General features: G+C 45.3%; 2 protein-coding genes across 3 annotated transcripts; both read left to right on the forward strand.

Annotated features, from left to right (window-relative positions):
* Positions 1-72: 72 nt before the first annotated feature.
* Positions 73-7,620, forward strand: LOC131127589 (zinc finger and SCAN domain-containing protein 2-like). Of its 2 annotated transcripts, XM_058069637.1 has the most exons (4): positions 95-373; positions 3,881-4,070; positions 4,731-5,186; positions 5,292-7,620. In XM_058069637.1, the coding sequence occupies exons 1-4, from the start codon at positions 239-241 to the stop codon at positions 6,233-6,235; spliced, it is 1,725 nt and encodes a 574-aa protein (XP_057925620.1). In that variant the 5' UTR covers positions 95-238; the 3' UTR covers positions 6,236-7,620. The 2 variants fall into 2 exon arrangements, with proteins under 2 accessions (XP_057925621.1, XP_057925620.1); XM_058069638.1 differs by lacking the exon at positions 3,881-4,070 and having other exon boundaries at positions 73-373.
* Positions 7,621-7,769: 149 nt separating this feature from the next.
* On the forward strand, positions 7,770-19,401 carry LOC131127626 (zinc finger protein 550-like). Its single transcript, XM_058069693.1, has 3 exons — positions 7,770-10,641; positions 11,315-11,751; positions 15,153-19,401. Exons 1-3 carry the CDS (start codon positions 10,464-10,466, stop codon positions 15,198-15,200), a joined length of 663 nt encoding a protein of 220 aa, XP_057925676.1. The 5' UTR covers positions 7,770-10,463; the 3' UTR covers positions 15,201-19,401.
* Positions 19,402-19,621: the final 220 nt, after the last annotated feature.

Consider the following 19,621-nt stretch of genomic DNA (forward strand, 5'->3'; position numbering starts at 1 on the left):
CCCGCTGTCTCATCTTTCCTCGGCCCTCGCCTTCAGCACTTCCTCCACAGCGCCGCAAGATGGCGACAGTGGGACGCACACAGCAGCTGGAGCCGCCGGGAAACTCCCGTGGAAGACGGATAAGGCGGAAGTTCGCAACGCTTGTAGACAAAAGGGAGGACGAGGTTAGGTGGAATCGAGTGAAAAAGACTGAAAATGCTGGAAGAGTTGGTGAAGGAGCGACTGGTGGCGGTGGCCGATGAAATATTGGCGCTGTTGGAAAGAACCATGCCGTCCTACGAGGAGGAACTTCCTCCAACGAGAGAGGAGAAGGGGCGACACGGACGACAACAGGAAGCTGTTGGCAAGACTCACGTTGTGTTCCACGGCGAAGGTATGTTTACATGTTCATCATTAAACACCCCTTCAACGTTCAGGTGACAACGAAAAGCAGTTTTACTTATGAAATCACAATGCCGTACATACTATTCAAGATGGCGGCCCAAGTACACGGTAGTACTATGTGTTAGAGGTTACTGTGTAATAAGTGAATGTTGGTTCACTTACAGTGCATCCGGAAAGTATTCACAGCGCTTCACTTTTTCTACATTTTGTCATGTTACAGCCTCATCCCAAATGTATTAAATTAATCTCTTACCTCAAAATTCTACACAAAATAATGACAATGTGAAAAAAAGTTTTTTTGACATGTTTTGAATTTATTAAAAATAGAAAACAAAAAAATCACATTTACATAAGTATTCACAGCCTTTGCTTAATACTTTGTTGATCCACCTTTGGCAGCAATTACAGCCTCAAGTCTTTTTGAATATGATCCCACAAGTTTAGCACACCTATCTTTAGGCAGTTTTGCCCATTCTTCTTTGCAATAAGTCTCAAGCTCCATCAGGTTGGATGGGAGACGTCTGTGCGCAGCCATCTTCAGATCTCTCCAGAGATGTTCGATCGGATTCAAGTCTGGACTCTGGCTGGGCCACTCCAGGACATTCACGGAGTGGTTCTGAAGCCAATCTTTTGAGATCTTGGCTGTGTGCTTCAGGTCGTTGTCCTGCTGAAAAATGAACCTTCGCCCCAGCCTGAGGTCAAGAGCGCTCTGGAGCAGGTTTTCATCCAGGATATCTCTATATATTGCTGCATTCATTTTTCCTTCTATCCTGACTAGTCTGCCAGTTCCTGCTGCTGAAAAACATCCCCACAGCATGATGCTGCCACCACCATGCTTCACTGTAGGGATGGTATTGGCCTGGTGATGAACAGTGCCTGGTTTCCTCCAAACATGGCGCCTGGCATTCACACCAAAGAGTTCAATCGATGTCTCATCAGACCAGAGAATTTTGTTTCTCATGGTCTGAGAGTCATTCAGGTGCTTTTTGGCAAATTCCAGACGGGCTGACATGTTCCTTTTACTAAGGAGTGGCTTTCGTCTGGCCACTCTACCATACAGGCCTGATTGGTGGATTGCTGCAGAGATGGTTGTCCTTCTGGAAGGCTCTCCTCTCCACAGAGGAACGCTGGAGCGCTGACAGAGTGACCATCGGGGCCTTGGTCACCTCCCTGACTAAGGCCCTTCTTCCCCGATTGCTCAGTTTAGAAGGCCGGCCAGCTCTAGGAAGAGTCCTGGTGGTTCCAAACGTCTTCCATTTACGAATAATGGAGGCCACTGTGCTCATTGGGACCTTCAAAGCAGCAGACATTTTTCTGTATCCTTCCCCAGATTTGTGCCTCAAGACTCGCAGGTCTACAGACAGTTCTTTTGACTTCATGCTTGGTGTTTGTGCTCTGACATGCACAGTCAACTGTGGGACCTTATATAGACAGGTGTGTGCCTTTCCAAATCATGTCCAATCAACTGAATTTACTGTAGGTGGACTCCAATTAAGCTGTAGAAAGATCTCAAGGATGATCAGTGGAAAAAAGATGCACCTGATCTCAAGGATGATCAGTGGAAAAAAGATGCACCTGAGCTCAATTTTGAGCTTCATGGCAAAGGCTGTGAATACTTATGTAAATGTGATTTCTTAGTTTTCTATTTTTAATAAATTCAAAAAAAGTCAAAAAAAAACTTTTTCACATTGTCATAATGGAGTATTTTGTGTAGAATTTTGAGGTAAGAGATTAAATTAATACAATTTGGAATGAGGCTGTAACATGACAAAATGTGGAAAAAGTGAAGCGCTGTGAATACTTTCCGGATGCACTGTATACACTCATGCATGCATACACACTGTTCATGGTGAAATGAAGCTTCATGTCAGACATTAACTCATTCCAGGGCTCGACAATAACGATGTACCGATGGCCCGGGGCAAGTTAAAACAAAATTCGGATAAGTAAATCCAATCATTAATATTCCCGTCGGGCAAGTGCGCTTTAGCATGCCATACTGCCAAGAGTTTTTTTTAAAGCGGTTCTTGTTGGGTGTTGGTAAAACACGGACTGCGTAATTCCGATGGTAATTTGCAAACCAATCCTTGCAAATCTTGAAATGGACCAATCAGAATCGTTTATGTAGACCGCGGTCCGTACTCCACAATCCACGCGGATTGTGATTTACCCACACCCGTTCTTGTTCGCGATCAACCAATCAGCGATCGTTTTACTAGGAAAACATCTATCATGGCATCCCTGCCAACATCGTCTAATTCTTCAACAACTTCTGAAGGAAAACACCAAATGTGATGAACCAGTGCCTCCTAAACAAGTATTTTATTAGCGGCAGCAAATCAAATGATGGCACAGGTGAGTGAATCACATTGCTGTGACAATTGAAGTGGTCACAATGAAACACCACCCATTAGATCCAATACCAAGTGCTGATTTTGCACAAGCTGCAAAATCTATCGGTTCAATTTCTCTGTGTATTTTTCTCACCTTTGCTTCACAAATTATTGTTTGACCATTGAACATTTTTTTGATCATTGAACATGGCACTTTTCATTTTACATGGGGCAAGTTCGGGCAAGTAGTTCTCACCTTAAGGATTCCCTATGGGCAAGTCATTTTTGTTTTTAACGTAGAGCCCTGCATTCATTCATTTTCTACCGCTTATCCTCACGAGAGTCGCGGGGGTGCTGGAGCTGTCTTGGTAGAGAGGCGGTTTACACACTGGACTGGTGGCCAGCCAATCACAGGGCACATATAGACAAACAACCATTCACACTCATTCATACCTATGGACAATTTGGAGTGGCCAATGAACATGTTTTTGCACTGGGGGAAGCCACGCATGCAGGGGGGAGAACATGCAAACTCCACACAGAGATTGTTGTGAATTCCCTGCTGTGAGGAGCCTACGTCACAGCAAGCTGCCCCATACAGACATTATAGACTGTTCTGCACATGCGCAATATATGTTCAGTAACTTTCGGTGTTTAGTCAGTTGAGTAGCACCTCGCCGATAGACAACGCTCTCCTTCATCCCTTTGTACAGTACGACAGTGTGCGTCGGTGATGATGTAAGTTTATGACAAGCAGATGCTTGTACTTTGTACATAATGAGAGTTGTTATTACCAGGTTAATAAGCTCAAGGTGTAGCTTACCATGTAGCACGTTTACAGAACCTTGTGGAACGTGAACGGCCGTGCGTTTGTTTATTTCCGTCGTTGTTTATTGGCCGCGTAACAGTTGCTCTTTGGGGCTGCTATTGTACTGTATGCTAGCGTGACAGACTGACCGGATCGGTAACTACCGGGGATGTTTCAGTTTGGTTTGGTCGCGTAACCTACCGGCCGTTTGTGTTATTCATGACCCTACACTGACACTTACTGGTGATTTTCAGTATGACACGTTGTATATGTCAATTGTAATTCAGGTTATTCTAACACTACTGTCACTGTAGGTTAACCATCATTAATACTGTTATTATTGTTGTCTTTGCAGACATCACACACACACACACACACCCACGATCTACAAAGGAGACAGTGTCCTGTTATTTGGAAACAAGTCAATAAAGCCATCAAAGGGAGAGAAGTTGCTGCGTCTTCTTTGACCGGAGGATTAGGCCATCTTATACACAGCCAGCGTATCATCACCGAAGCTGTTCCCTTACAGAGATGGTTGAACTCGGGTGAGGCCTGCGTGCTAACCACTTGCCCCTGTGCAGCCCGTGTCAGACATAATAATGCTAACCCTAATTAGCTAGAATAGAGTTGGGCGACCATGAGAAAGAGCGGTATCGAACATGAATGAATGAAAGGGTTGGGTGATATGGACCATAGCATATATCAGGATACTTATGGGAAGTATCAGGATATGATGATATCAAAGGATATCAAATGTCAATTCAGCAGAAAGCTACAAAGCTTAAGCCATATGATGAAATAGACTTGTGTCAAATGGTAAAGCACATGTATTTATTGGTAACAATCTGGCTAACTGTTCTAATGGATGTCAGCCTAGCTCTGCACACATTGCTACTACATCTTCACCCAACTGTAATGCCTGTAATGGGGGGGGGGGGGGGGGGTTGTTCGGTCTATAGAATGATTGAGCGGTCCGCAGAGTAAATACTTCCCCACACCAACGTTCCTTCTCGTCACCATGACAGCATTTCATTCATCTTATGTATCCTCCATCAGCTCTTGTTTCTGTGATGATTTCTACCAGCAGAAGCCATTTTGTTATTTTGGGGAGACTCTATGGAGCTCTACCAAGTATAAAGCCCAACCCGAGGGTGGAATACTATGGACTCAAGCAAAAGTAGAAATAACTTCTACTTCTCCCGCAGACTTCCAGCAGCTGATTGGTCATCAAGAAGAACCCCCCATTGAGCGGCATGGAGGGAGGTCCACGTTGAAGCAGGAGGACCACCAGCCCCCCCATGTGAAAGAGGAAGAGGAGGAGCTCTGGGTCACTCAGGAGGAGAGGGGGGCTGGCATCCCTGACAGCATTGAAGACCATGAAGACGAGCCACCCGAGTTCTCACAGCTTCATCACAGTCCAGGTGAGGAGAAAGGAGAGGCGGAGCTTCCAGGCAGAAACCACGGTGGAGGATCAGCGCTAAAAACACTGAAAGAGTTGGTGAAGGAGCGATTGATGGTGGCGGCCAATGAAATATTGGCGCTGTTGGAAAGAACCATTGCCTCCTACGAGAATGAACTTCCTCCAACTCCAGAGGAGAAGGAGCGACATGGGCGACAACAGGAAGCCGCTAGCAAGACTCTCGTTGTGTTCCGTGGTGAAGGTATGTTTTCTCACCGACCTCTTCGTCATTGAACACCCTTCCTGTGTCTCATTCCAAACAAGAAGCCTACATGACAGCGAATCAAGTTCCCTTTGTTTCCTGCAGACGTCCAGCAGATCATTGGTTGTCAAGAAGACTCTCCCCTTCCAAAGCACGAGGAGCCCCAGCCCCCCCATTTGAAAGACGAAGAGGAGGAGCAGTGGGTCACTCAGGAGGGGGAGGAGGCTGATCTTGCCACGTTGCCACTGACCGTCATCTCTGTGAAGACCGAAGAGCATGAAGACAAACCACCTCGGTCTTCACACCCTCATGGAGACCACTGTGGAGGATCCCCAGCAGACAAGCGCTTAGCTCCGCTATCAGATAGCGATGGAGACCACCGTGGAGGATCCCCAGCAGACAAGCGCTTAGCTCCGCTATCAGATAGCGAGCACACCATGTCACGCGTGCCAACGCGCACAGGAGAAAAGCCTTTTAGTTGCTCCGTTTGCGATAAAAGATTCTCAGTCAAAAGAAACATGCTCTCGCACACGAGAAGGCATACTAATGAAAAACTCTTCAGTTGCTCAGACTGTGGTAAGAAGTTCTTCCAGAAGGTCCACATGCTATTACACATGAGAACGCACACAGGAGAAAAACCTTTCAGTTGCTCAGACTGTGGTAAAAGCTTCACTCAAAAGGTGAACATGCTGGCGCACATGAGAACGCACACTGAGGAGAAACTCTTCAGTTGTTCGGACTGCGGTAAGAAGTTCTTCCAGAAGGTTCACATGCTGTCGCACATGAGAACGCACACGGGGGAAAAGCCATTCAGCTGCTCGGACTGCGGAAAGAGCTTCACCCAGAAGGTCAACATGCTCTCACACATGAGAACACACACGGGAGAAAAACCTTTCAGTTGCTCAGACTGTGGGAAAGCTTTCTCTCATCAGGCCCACATGAGAACGCACATGAGAACGCACACAGGAGAAAAACCTTTCAGATGCTCTGCATGCGGTGATGAATTTTCTCGGAAGTCGTCTTTGAACAGACACATGCAGAGCCACTGATGGCTGGCGTCTTGGTGATGCCCGGTTTGACTGCCGACATTGAATGCAACACCTGATGTGTCCTTGCAATTATTGTCGTGCGGCATGTCCGTCCATCTGGATGGCAACTTCTTCATGTACTTTGTTAGCTTCGGTTGCTGTGGTTTATCTTGCCAGCTAATAAAGACTTCAGGAAATACTCGGGGATAGAAAGAGTACGTGAAGGTACCTTGAGGGCGCTCTGCTGGGAACCTTCTCAAAGCCACGAGCGGATAGCGCTCACGCACACGCCAGATAGCACTCTTCCACCTACATGGCGCTGAGAGCGCTTTGGCACTGTTTAGCGACGGATGACGCAGGAGCACCTGGGCTTCACTGGATACTGCCACATCATCACAGAGGATGGATCTCTACCACTGGGCCGTGCCGCACTTGATTGGCATGAGCTCGAGCCAGTTCGATCCACAGAGGGCAAGGGTACCGCCCCTGCGTGGGTGGGACCTCCCAGTCTGAGGCTTTAAACCCTCATTCCCTAGGGGGTGCGAGACCTTCCTCCCTCGTGGATGAAGCAGGGAGAGGAAGATGAAGATATCAATCAATTAAACTTCTCCAGGCTCAATTCAAAGAATTGAATTCACGTCGCCATCCCCACTTGACTTCAAGGTGGTGCTAATGCACACCAAAAGTGGCCGACCGTTTAAAGACCACCGAAGAAGAAGAGAAGCGGGAGGAGGGGTCAGGCTCCATCGCTTGTGCTTTCCGTAGCGCACCCCCCCACCCCCAAAGTTTGCCCTTTATGAGGAAAGAGCGGCATACATTCTCAGCAAACCCTGCGAACGTGAAAGACTGCTCCTTCCAACGCCCACCGGATGGAATGAAGATAGAACACAGAATGTGGAGCGATGCTAACTGCTATGCTAACATGGCGACATCCAGTCAAAGACGACCACAGTCACCGACTCCCAGCAAACCATCAACGGAGAAAAAGCCCCAAAAGCCACATGACAGTGAGCGACTTGAACTTTCCAACAAGCTCTTATTGGATGCTTCATCTTAAAGGCCACAGGAAAATCATGAGAAGTTAGCCGACCTTGTTGACAAAAGCGAAGAGCCGCCATGATGGTTAGCTTGACGGAGGCAGCAGAGTTCCATGTGAAAGACAAATGAAGAAATTATTTGATTGCTATTTTGCGTCCAAGGATCACCTCTCCTATGCTCCAGGAAAGTCAGCGAGGCTATTGCCTCAGTTTACTATCAAAAGAAGAGATGGCGCACTACATAAAAAACAGCGTATAAACTTAAACTGAAGAGGTGCAAATAATATTTTGGGAGTAAATCATTCTTGTGGATGCATGAGAAAAGTCAGAAGGCGCACACAATTAAAATGTTTGCTTGCTTTTGCAGTATCACCTCTCACTTTCTGTTTTCTACGCTCTCGATCTATTGACTTTATTCTTGGAACTTATTGACTTTATTCCTGGAATATATTGACTTTATCCCTGGAACTTACTGACTTTATTCTTGGAACTTATTGACTTTGTTACTGGAACCTATTGACTTTATTCCTGGAATTTATTGACTTTATTCCTGTGACCATTTTGACTTTTTCCCTGGAACATATTGACTTTATTCCTGGAGCGTGTTGACTTTAATCCTGTGACCATTTTGACTTTATTCCTGTGACCATTTTGACTTTATTCCTGGAACATGTTGACTTTATTCCTGGAGCATTTTGATAGTTTTACTATGAAAAGTAGCAATTTTCTCTATGGTTGTAATAATTTTTTAATCTTGCCCATAGGACTCTATTTTTTTCCCCAAGCCTGGATAAATACAGAGGTTGTGTCCGGAAGAGCATCCCATGTAAACATTTTGTCAAACCAAATATGCAAATCACAACACGACTTCCACGACTTTACCGGATTGGTCAAGGCCTGGGTTAACAACGACTGCCATCTATGCTGTTCATCTACAGGGTGCCGGTGGAAATTGGGTTACTGTCGGTCAAAGAAGGCGAGGAGGAAGATGTGTCCGTAAGAAGAGAGAGAAGAGGAGCGCCAAGCGCCTAGAACAGAGTATGGACCTTGAATGTTAGAACTATGACAGGAAAAGGTAGAGTTGGTTGGCATGATGCAGAGGAGGAAGGTAGACATACTGTGTGTACAGGAGACCAGGTGGAAAGGTAGCAAGGCTAGAGGTTTAGGATAGTAGAAGTTTTGGGTTCAACTTGTAAGAGAAATGGAGGAGAGGAGTTGGTTAAGAAGGTCCTGGAGGTAAAAAGAGTGTCAGATAGGGTGACGAGTCTGAAGATAGAAATAGAAGGTGTGATGTTCAATGTTGTTAGTGGGTATGCCCCACAAGTAGGATGGGAGTTGGAGGAAAAAGGACCTTGATGAAGTGATGCAGAGCATCCCTGGAAGGGAAAGAGTTGTCATTGAGGCTGACTTGAATGGGCATGTTGGTGCAGGAAATAGAGATGATGAAGAGGTGATTGACAAGCTTGGTATTCAGGAGAGGAACACAGAAGGACAGATGGTGGTTGACTTTGCCAAAAGGATGGAAATGGCTGTAGTGAATACGTTCTTCCAGGTAGACTACATCTTGTGTAGACGCTGTCATCTGAAGGAGATCAGGGACTGCAAAGTAGTGGTAGGTGAAAGTGTAGCCAAACAGCATAAGATGGGGGGTGTAGAAAGACCCTCATGGTGAGGAAGATGAAGAGGACCAAATGGTGGAAGCTGAAAGAAGAGTGTTGTAAGATTTTTAGGCAGGAAGTGAGACAGGCTCTGGATGGTCAGGAAGTGCTTCCAGATGACTAGACAACTACAGCAAATGTGATCAGGGAGACGGGTAGGAGAGCACTTGGGGTGTCATCTGGAAAGAAAGCAGACAAAGAGGCTTTGTGGTGGAATGAGGAGGTGCAGGAGTGTATACAGCCAAAAAGGTTACCTAAGATGAAGTGGGACATGGAGAGGACTGAAGAGAGTAGACAGGAGTACAGAGAGATGAATGGTAAGGTAGAGGTAGCAGTAGAGTCCCTGACCGGAACAATAGGATCTTAGGTGGTGAGAAGATGCCCCAGGAATGGAGGAGAAGTGTGTTGGTGGCCATTTTGAAGAACAAGGGTGATGTGCAGAGCTGTGGCAACTCCAGAGGTATAAAGCTAATGAACTATACCATGAAGTTATGGAAAGAGTAGTTGAAGCTAGCAGTAGTAGAGCAGCAGTATGGTTTCATGCCAACAAAGAGTACTCCAGATGCAGTATTTGCTTTAAGAATGTTCATAGAGAAGTACAGAGAAGGTATTTGTAGATGTGGAGAAAGCCTAGGACAGGGTGCCTAGAGAGGAACTGTGGTATTGTATGAGGAAGTCTGGAGTGACAGAGAAGTATGTTCAAGTGGTGCAGGACATGTATGAGGACTGGAAGAGGGGTAAGATGTGCTGAAGGTGGGACTGCATCAGGGATCAGCTCTGAGACCCTTCTTGTTTGCTATGGTGATGGACAGGCTGACAGATGAGCTGAGACAAGAATCCCCATGGACTATGATGTTTGCAGATGACATTGGCGTTTGTAGTAAGAGTAGGGAACAGGTGGAGAAGATGCTACAAGAGTGGAGGTTTGCCCTGGAAAGGAGATGAAGGAAGATTAGCCGCAGTAAGACGTATATGTGTGGGAACAGGGACAACAGAGGGACATTCCATGTTAGAGGCCTTGGAGATAAAGAGCCTTTTATAGGCCAGACTGAGATGGTTGGGACATGTGCAAAGGAGAGATAGTCAATATATTGGTAGAAGGATGCTGCCAGGTAGGAGACGCAGAGGAAGACTAAAGAGGAGGTTTATGGATGTAGTGAAGGAGGACATGAAGGAAGTTGGTGTGGAAGACAGGTTTGGATGGAGGAGATTGGGTTGCTGTGGCGACCCCTGGAGGGAAAAGCCCAAAGAGAAAGAAGATTATTATTCTTATTAATTTGTACTTTTTGAAAAATTATAAAAATGAAAGTGTAATGTATTCTCAGCTTGTTTTCATAACTAGGACTGTTATTGTGATAGGCTGTTAGTCGCTTTTTCCGCTTCTTTCTTCCCCGCCATTCATGTTGAGCAGTCTGCAATGTCGCCGCGAGATGGCAGTGTCACGTCATACATGCTTCTGCTGCCGTAAAGAAGAAGAAAGGGCGTAAGTTAGCGAGACGAGTCGAGACAAAAGCGCCGTCTTGAAGGAGTGGAATCGACTTCAAAATCATCAAAATGTTGAAAGAGTTGGTGAAGGAGCGACTGATGGCGGCGGCCGATGAAATATTGGCGCTGTTTGAAAGAACTATAGCGTCATACGAGGAGGAACTTTCTCGGACGAGAGAGGAGAAGGAGCGACATCGACGACAACTGGAAGCTGTTAGCAAGACGAGGGTCGCGTTCCACGTTGATGGTATGCTTACATGGTTACTACTTCAATGTTCAAACATTTTCTTTAGCTGACCGAACGTCACAACCTTTATTCAAATCATTTCAATGTTTATCAGGGGCAACATCAGAGTGAACTCACGGCATTTTTATTGTCTTTTAGCTTGATTGTTTTGTCCCGTAGAGCTTTCGTGTTATGTGTAATGAGTTATGTTAGCTTATGTTACGGCGATGTTTGGTCATGGTTAGGTTATGTTAGCTTATGTTATAGCTATGTTAGGTTATGGCTAGGTTGGGTTATGTTATGGTTATGTTAGGCTATGTTAGGTTGCTTACAAAAGCAGTATAGCGGAGTATGAGCTCTTTGGGGTCACCAACCTTTTGGAGAACTTTTATTTTGTTCCTGCAGTGAAGCAAGGACAAATGAGTCCCCGAGCCGTGCTTGGGAACTCCTGCTTTTGTGGCTCTTGGTCGGGGTGGGATCGTTGGGGTCATCTATGGAGTTCCATCTTACATGTCAAACCCATGCCCATATTGAGCAATGTACATTTTGATGCCAATATTGGGGCGAACCTTTTCTGATTCTGATTCTGATGATATGGGTAGGCCAGTATTATTGGACATCACCCATGACCTCCACGCTGAAAGCATCTCCCTGCTCCTGGACGGCTTAGCCAAAGTGTGTATGTGTCCTGCAGACGTCCAGGGGAGCTCTGCCTTGAAGCAAGAGGACCCCTGGCCCCCCCGCGTCAAAGAGGAAGAGGAGGAACTGTGGAGTGATCAGGAAGGAGAGGCAGAGGGTCTCGTCGGATCGGAGGAGGCAGATCTCACCAAGGTTCCCATCTCTGTGGTCTCTCTGAAGACCGAAGGTGAAGAAGAAGCAGATAAGCTGTTGGCGCCGCTGTCAGACAGCGAGCACGATGAAGGTCTCAGCAGCGATTCAGGCGATGAAGGTGACAGGAGGACTCCCGCTGACCACAAAGAGCGCCAAAAGAAGGCGGGTAAACGACGTGTGACCTGCTCCGTTTGTGATAAAAGCTTCTCTAATTCGGGTCATCTGACTCGACACATGCTGACACACACCGGAGAAAAACCATTCAGCTGTTCCGTTTGCGGAAAAAGATTCACTCAAAAGGTAAACATGGCGTCACACATGAGAACGCACACTGGAGAAAAACCTTTTAGATGCTCACTTTGTGGCAAAATTTATTCATATAAGCAAACCTTGGCTGTACACATGCGCATACACAACACACAATAACTACACACTCTTCCTCTTCTTCATTGGCTGCTCAAACTCTCACTCACCCAATATCACACAATATCACCTCTGTATCACACGGCATCATATACAATGGCAGCCGTCACGTATCACCCGGCATCATTTACGATAGCCGTCATCGTATCACCCAGCATCTTCTACGATAGCCGTCATCGTATCACCCAGCATCTTCTACGATAGCCGTCACTGTATCACTCATCATATACGATAGCAGCCGTCACCGTATCACCCGGCATCATATACGATAGCAGTCACCGTAATACCCGGCATCATATACGATAGCAGTCACCGTATCACCCGGTATCATACATGATAGCAGCCGTCACCGTATCACCCGGTATCATATACGATAGCAGCCGTCACCGTATCACCCGGCATCATATATGATAGCCGTCACCATATCACCCAGCATCATATATGATAGCAATATATGATAGCAGCCGTCACCGTATCACCCAGCATCATTTACAATAGCAGCCATCATCGTATCGGTAGGCATCATATACGATAGCAGTCACCACCGTATTACCAGCTGTCATAGATGATATCAAGCATCACCGTACTATACCAGCACCGTATCATCACTCTATGATACCAGTGAGGATATAATGGGTGTGCGATACCACATTGCAGACGTTATCCAGAGAGTGTGGAGTTGTCCTATGGTTAGTGATGTGTGCTGATATCAGCATGTGAAAGTATACTGTACATGTGGTCATGGACTGGATGGAACCTTCAGGAAGACCTTGATGAGGTGCCGCCGTTACGCTGGTCCTCCTATCCTCATCTGTCGTCCTCTCCACATCAACACCTGATCCACCTTCTATCCTGTCTTCCAATTAACATGATGGAAAAAGACGCTTTTGTTGACTACTTGATGTCTCCCCTCCACGGCTGCCAATGCACATAAAACACAAGCTTGGCAGGGCTACAGATGGTTGCCTTGCTGCTCCTTGTTAGCGAACAAGCTAACCTTGTCTACCCCATTTCTTCTCCAATTTACTCCTTACTCCTGACTTTACCACTTACATGCTAACACAAAGTCACATGCTAACAAAATGTAACATGCTAAGACAAATGTCCTTTAACATGACATGCTAACAGAACACAACATGCTAAAACATGACATGCTAACAGTTCATAACATGCTAAAAGAAATGTTCCTTAACATGACATGCTAACAAAACATAATATGGTAATACAAATGTTCCTTAACATGGCATGCTAACAGAACATAACATGCTGAGACAAATATCCTTTAACATGACATGCTAACAGAACATAACATGCTAAAACAAATGTCCTTTAACATGACATGCTAACAGAACATAACATGCTAAAACAAATGTCCTTTAACATGACATGCTAACAGAACATAACAGGCTAAGACAAATGTTGTGATATGAAGGGATACGGACATTGATCATTTTAAGATGAGCTACAGTATCTCCTGTGGTGGAACGTCCTTTTCTATGTGTCGTGAAGCTAATGGATTTAGCATCAGCAATTAGCTTGTTAACATTGTAGAAAATGGAAAACATGGGCGACTGGCTCCAGGAACTCCATGAGACTGGTGACTCTTCCGGGATACAAAGGGTTGGATACGCTCCATTGATGGCCCCATTGATGGCTGGGAACTGGACGTATTGGAGGAAGCATCTCGGTTATGCCTCATGTAACCATACGCTTGGCAGTCATTGCAAACGACGAGTTCAGTATCCCCACCACAGACATAACCTCAGCCAGCTAGCTTGGCTAGCTTAGCTAGCTTGTTACTGAAGCCACCAAGGCTTATTTACACGCCCCGCATTACGGGAGCACATAGATCAGGGGTGCTCACACTTTTTCAGCATGCAAGCTATTTTTAAAATGACCGAGTCAAAATGATCTACCCACTACAAAAATGCAAAACATCTATTTATTTTCAAATGTATTGAGGATTATTTGTACGTACAATGTATGTTGATGTACCTTACATAACCAAATGAGCCAATATTGCAAAACACACATAATTAACTATTAATTTTTTTTGTAATTACCTGAGTTTACTTTGATGACTTGCACTGAATTGAACCAGCCAGGGATGCATAGTCCGGACAGTAGCTGCTGATAGCCAGCCTCAAGCACACTTCCAAATGTTTGAGTCATGGATAATATCCGTATCATAAAATCCGTATAATATTCCATATCCGAATGGAAGTGATATGTTTTTTGCCTTTTTACTTGGTCCAGCTCCTTCACTCATTTTAGTGACCATAAACTTTAGCGAGGGCTTAAAATCTCGCAATTCGCCGACTAGCTTAGCACTTTGCATCGTTGTTTACGCATGAGCGGTGACCTAAAGGTCAAAATTCAGTTGTCATCTGACTAGTTGTCCTGTATGTCAATCAAGTAACGGGGATGGATGATAGGCTGACATCGTAAGTTCTGCTGCACTTAGAGACGTTGTTTGATTTGATTGGTCGCCCGAAGGGCAACATTCAGTTGTCCTCTGAATGGCTGCCCTGTATATCAATCAAGTGACGGCATTGATGCTGGGATGATATTTTTTTAATGTCACGCCGCGATCGACCGGTAGATTGCGATCGACTTAATGAGCACCCCTGACATAGATACAACACTTTTTACAGCGCTTTGGGTCTCACTTTGCAATGTCATACATGAACATACATTGAGTAGTACTAAACATACAGTACATAGAGTAATTACTGAGGAACTATGGATGAAGTAATGAGTAGTTACTGAGGACTAAGGATGAAGTATTGAGTAGTTACTACTGGGGAACTAATGATTAAGTAATGAGTAGTTACTGAGGACTAATGATTAAGTATTGAGTAGTGACTGAGGAACTAAGGATGAAGTGATGAGTAGAGTAGTTACTGAGGACTAAGGATGAAGTATTGAGTAGTTACTACTGAGGAACTATTGATGAACTGCTGATTCAGTATTGAGGAATTAAGAATGAAGTGATGAGTAGAGTAGTTACTGAGGAAGCAAGGTCATACATTTAGAGTGGTTGATTTAGAACGATAGCATCTGAAACAGGGTGGCACGGTGGACCAGTGGTTAGCGTGTTGGCCACACAGTCTTTTAATGTGCCAACCACACCGTAACCCTTGGCAACCACATCTTCACCGCGCCGTGCTTTATTTCCGAGTACCCATGAATGACCTCTGAAACCATGTCATCCATGTATCGCATCTTAGTTTATATGCAGTACTACCAGGAGTAGTACTTTGTCCTACTCCCTCCAGTGTATCATCAACAAGGCAGCAGACTGCGAGCTGTTCAGGCATCAGTGAGGTTGAAGCAAGATGGTCCCATCATCCTGTCACGTTCACGCTGCATGTGGGGGGAGGGCGGCAGATGGCTCTTCTGATCGTCTGGGATCCACTCCAGTAGAAGGCAGCTCTACAGCTCATCAAAGTCATCACTCCAGGACAGCGTGTCTTCCATGTGGATCAACCAAGGTAGGAGACCTGATGAAGGAAGGCTGACTCTCACCCATTTACACAAAAGCCGCCTTTCGGCCCACCTCAGGATGTTGCCGTAGTCGGGAAGTAGCTAGCTGTGTTCTGGCTCTTGCTAAGATGTGGATTATGCATGTTTTCAAGTGGAACGCACATTTCAATGTGGAATTAGTTGCCATATTTGGAGGTGTTTGCCATGTAAAACGCCAATGCTAATTGCTAATGCGATATTAGCGTCTCAGGCACTGTAGTCATTGACAGTACTGCGTTGATAAAGTTGTCCTTTAGCACTTCTTAAATGAAGAATCCTGTTGATGTTGGGAAAACCGAAAGAACTTATTTGCTCCATCTGAAAATTTCTAAAGTAAACGAGACAAAAAGTAATCCCTCATTCTAAAAAGAAGGTTATACAGCAGAGGTAGGGAACCTATGGCTCGGAGCCAGGTAGGGCTCTTTTGATGACTGTATCTGGCTCTCAAGCAATTACCACAATAAAAATGTATGTTTGCTAACATTTTAAAGTAAACATCACAGAAATCACTGTTAAAAATATAAAAAATCAACAACTTTCTTATGCATTTTAATCCGTCCATCTATTTTCTACTGCAATACGGCCGACCATATCTATCTTTCCTGATGATATTTTCCAGGTCAAACACCAAAACTCGATTATTACTGGGTAATGCGGTAGTGTACCTCGGTCATTAAGATGTAAATGTAAACTTTCCTCCTTTAGTCAAATAGTCACCTAGCTAAAGCTGCAGAACCAAGCCTTCTGGCAAAGATGGCCAAAAGAATGAAATATACTGAGTACGGTGCAAAACCATGCAGCAGCAGAAGTTGCATTAATGGCAGCAAGTATTTGATTTATTATTGGACACTGCGCTGCTCACAAAAGTGTGCTGGCCACACCCCCTTGGCGTGGGGTAGTGTGCCTGGTCTACGTAATTAGAGCCCATTATATCTAAAACTGTTGGTCTTACATAAAAATGCACACATTTTATTGCATTCAATGTTTAAAAAAATGTATATGGCTCTCACAGATACACATTTTAAAATATCTGGCCTTCATGGCTCTCTTAGCCAAAAAGGTTCCCGACCCCTGTTATACAGTGAGGTCAATAAGTCAAAAGGACCTAAAAGCAGGTAAACTGTCAAACACATCTAGAATGTAAAATGTGATTGAGTGTAATTGATAATGTTAAGCTCCGGGCATTGCCTTGTCCCATTGTGTTCAGCGGTCAGTAAATGCACCGCAGTGGCATGTGTCTGATGGTTGAGGTGTACTGTTCACGGCTTCTCTGAGCGGTGTGAGCTGTTTCTGCTCCTTTTACTCTTTTGTTCATTGGTGCTGACACCAACATTCAACATTCACTGACTCATTAGCTTCTTACTTATTTCCTTTCCTTGTCGATGTCTGTACTGGTTGATCAATATGCTTGTGTCAGGTTCAAACTCCTGTGACACTTGTAAAAACACTTAATTACAGAAGAGACAGACAACAAAATTCAAAGTTTCTCGCAGCGAGGAGAGTGAAACAACATACCCAGTGACATGCCACTCCACTCTGAGTATGCCATTCATGCTCCTCTCTTTTTATTTCTTTAGGAGGTCCCTAATACATGGTTGTGCAACTCTAAGGGGAGGGGGACGCAAGCAGTTGCACAAGCTGTACTTGTTGTCTATGTGTGTGTGTGTGTGTATGTGAGAATAATTACTTTTTGTGCATGTGTTCTTATCTTGGCACGTTTTGCATGATGAAACTTCTTCAAGGTTGCTGCTGGCATTCCCAGGCACCTGCAAGATTAGTGGTGTTGGGAGTTGCTGGTCAGGGTCACAGAATGTTCCTGCCTTTGACACTCAAGACTATTGTCTATTGTCTAAGCAAACGGATATAAGGGTGATAACTTAACACTATAATAATTGAATTTACATTTTATTCTAACAGGTTGTGGAATGACTGTACTGATCTTGTATTGTGTGTACTTTGTATTCTATGTACTGTGCGCTGTTGGAGGAGCACAGCATAAAGTTGAGCAGCTCTGACTGAAATAGATCCACCAAACAGGACAACCTGCCGTCTTTGATGCTCCGACGGGGCATCCTTGGAGACGACGATGTGCCCTGTATTCTGCTGACCTTCGGCTGAGTGTGCATGTGGAATAAAAGACTTCAAGACACTCAAGATTGTGAAGAGGAAACAGAAAACATCTGACCACAGAGGCACGACAAAGTCCACCAATTGTTTTCTTACCATATATTACCTTACCTTACCTTACTTTACCTTATCATACATCTAAATGCAATGAACTGTTTTGCTTGTGTAAGCTTGATCACATCACATTGCAACAGCCACTTCCCTGTCCTTTAGGGCTGCATTGTGAACTTTGTAACTTAGGGAACACCCCACGAAAATAAAAAGGGAGGCAACGGAGAGTGTACTCAGAGCAGTTGGAGATTGTATGCCGAGTACATCTCTTCCGTTGATTAGACGGTGACATATTTGTCACAATGCAGCAGGACGATGGCCATAAAACATTGCCAATTCAGTGTCATTTTGTTTCTCTTTGAAGAGCATCCCAGGTTTTTGTGGCTGAATAATGTTTGTCTCGACCGTTGCTTGAATTTCACACGTCATAGCTGATCTTCTTCTGAGCTGAGGCCGAGCCCGAGCCGTCCTCTCTGTCTCTGTGTCTTCTTAAATCATCTAGCTTGGTCGCACACTGAGCAACTAAAACGTTTTTCTCCTGTGTGCGTTCTCATGTAATACCAAGTATGACCTTCGAAAGAAATGTTTATCACAAACAGAGCAACTAAAAGGTTTCTCTCCGTGGGTCGTCATGTACCTTGTCAAATAGGACCTTACAGAAAACTTATCGCCACATACTGAACAACTGTAAGGTTTCTCTCCAGTGTGCGTTGTTGTGTGTCAGTCTATGAATTTTGGGAGAATCTTTTCACACAAACTGAACAATTAAAAGGTTTTTCTCCCGTGTGAGTTGCCATGTGTCGCATCATGGAGTAAATGTATTGTCACACACTGAGCAACTAAAAGGTTTTTCTCCCGTGTGTGTTCTCATGTGTTGCATTATAAGGCTCTGATAAGAAAAGCTTTTAGTACAAACCGAGCAGGTCAGACCTTTTTTTACCCGCCTTCCTATTATTAGTGGTTGTTGCCAGCCTCGAGTCCTCGTATCTCCTTCACAGTCTGGATGGCTGCTCAGAGCTCCTTCATCCCCAGGAGAGTGGGACGTTACGTTGTGACTATCAGATAGCGGAGCTAAGAGCTAGTTTGCTTGGGATCCTCCATGGTGGTCTCCACCAGCTTCTGTGGTCATGTGCTATGGTGAGTCGCTGCTGCTTGGAGGCTCCGCCCCGCCGTTTTCCTCACTCTGACTGTGATGAAGATGAAGCTGTGAGGACTTGCGTGGTTTGTCTTTGTGGTCTTCAGTCTTCACAGAGACACCAGTCAGTGGCACCTTGGCAATATCAGCCACCTCCGACCTGAGAAGACACTCTCCCCCGAGTGGTCCAAAGTTCCTCCTCTTCCTCTTTAATGTGGGGCGGCTGGAGGTCCTCGCACTTCAAAGTGGAGCTCCTCACCGGTGGCTGAGGGCGGTTTTGTTCTTGATGACCCATCAGCTGCTGGACGTCTGCAGGAAGAACACGAACATCCTTGAGATGTTCTCCTGGAGCTCTCTGCACATGTTCATGTGTACTCAGACACGGCGGTTGAGTGGTTAGCAGGCAGGCCTCACAGCTAGGACACCCGGGTTCAATTCCACCCTCATCCATCTCTGTGTGGAGTTTGCATGTTCTCCCCGTGCATGCATGGGTTTTTCCTCCCCCATCCCAAAAACATGCTAGCTTCATTGGCCACTCTAAATTGTCCATAGGTATGAATGTGAGTGTGAATGGTTGTTTGTCTATATGTGCCCTGTGATTGGCTGGCCACCAGTCCAGGGTGGACCCCGCCTCTCGCCCCAAGACAGCTGGGATAGGCTCCAGCACGCCTCCAGACCCTCGTCAGGGTAAGCGGTAGAAAATGAATGAATGAATGAATGCTGTATTTGTACTTGGTTTGTTTATTCAGCCATCTTGGTGTTGGAATTTGACCTCCTGTTCTTTAGGTCAGTGATTCCTGTGGGTGTCGTGTTGGAGGGAAGAGATGACAACGAACTCAGTTATATGGTTTACTCTCAGACCAGTCAGATTACATGGAGCTCCGGGCTCATAAGTCTTTCCACTAACAC

Source organism: Doryrhamphus excisus, chromosome 4 (genome assembly GCF_030265055.1).
Source record: "Doryrhamphus excisus isolate RoL2022-K1 chromosome 4, RoL_Dexc_1.0, whole genome shotgun sequence".
In the NCBI taxonomy this organism is placed as follows: Eukaryota; Metazoa; Chordata; class Actinopteri; order Syngnathiformes; family Syngnathidae; genus Doryrhamphus; species Doryrhamphus excisus.

What these genes read in the sequence shown, in the direction of transcription:
- LOC131127589 (XM_058069637.1), top strand. Translation starts at nt 239, where the DNA reads ATGAAATATTGGCGCTGTTGGAAAGAACCATGCCGTCCTACGAGGAGG. An exon ending in ACAGAGATGGTTGAACTCGG is followed by an intron (nt 4,071 to 4,730) that starts GTGAGGCCTGCG and finishes CTTCTCCCGCAG; the next exon opens with ACTTCCAGCAGCTGATTGGT. An exon ending in CGTTGTGTTCCGTGGTGAAG is followed by an intron (nt 5,187 to 5,291) that starts GTATGTTTTCTC and finishes TGTTTCCTGCAG; the next exon opens with ACGTCCAGCAGATCATTGGT.
- LOC131127626 (XM_058069693.1), top strand. Translation starts at nt 10,464, where the DNA reads ATGTTGAAAGAGTTGGTGAAGGAGCGACTGATGGCGGCGGCCGATGAA. An exon ending in GGTCGCGTTCCACGTTGATG is followed by an intron (nt 10,642 to 11,314) that starts GTATGCTTACAT and finishes TGTGTCCTGCAG; the next exon opens with ACGTCCAGGGGAGCTCTGCC. An exon ending in GAAAAAGATTCACTCAAAAG is followed by an intron (nt 11,752 to 15,152) that starts GTAAACATGGCG and finishes TACTCCCTCCAG; the next exon opens with TGTATCATCAACAAGGCAGC.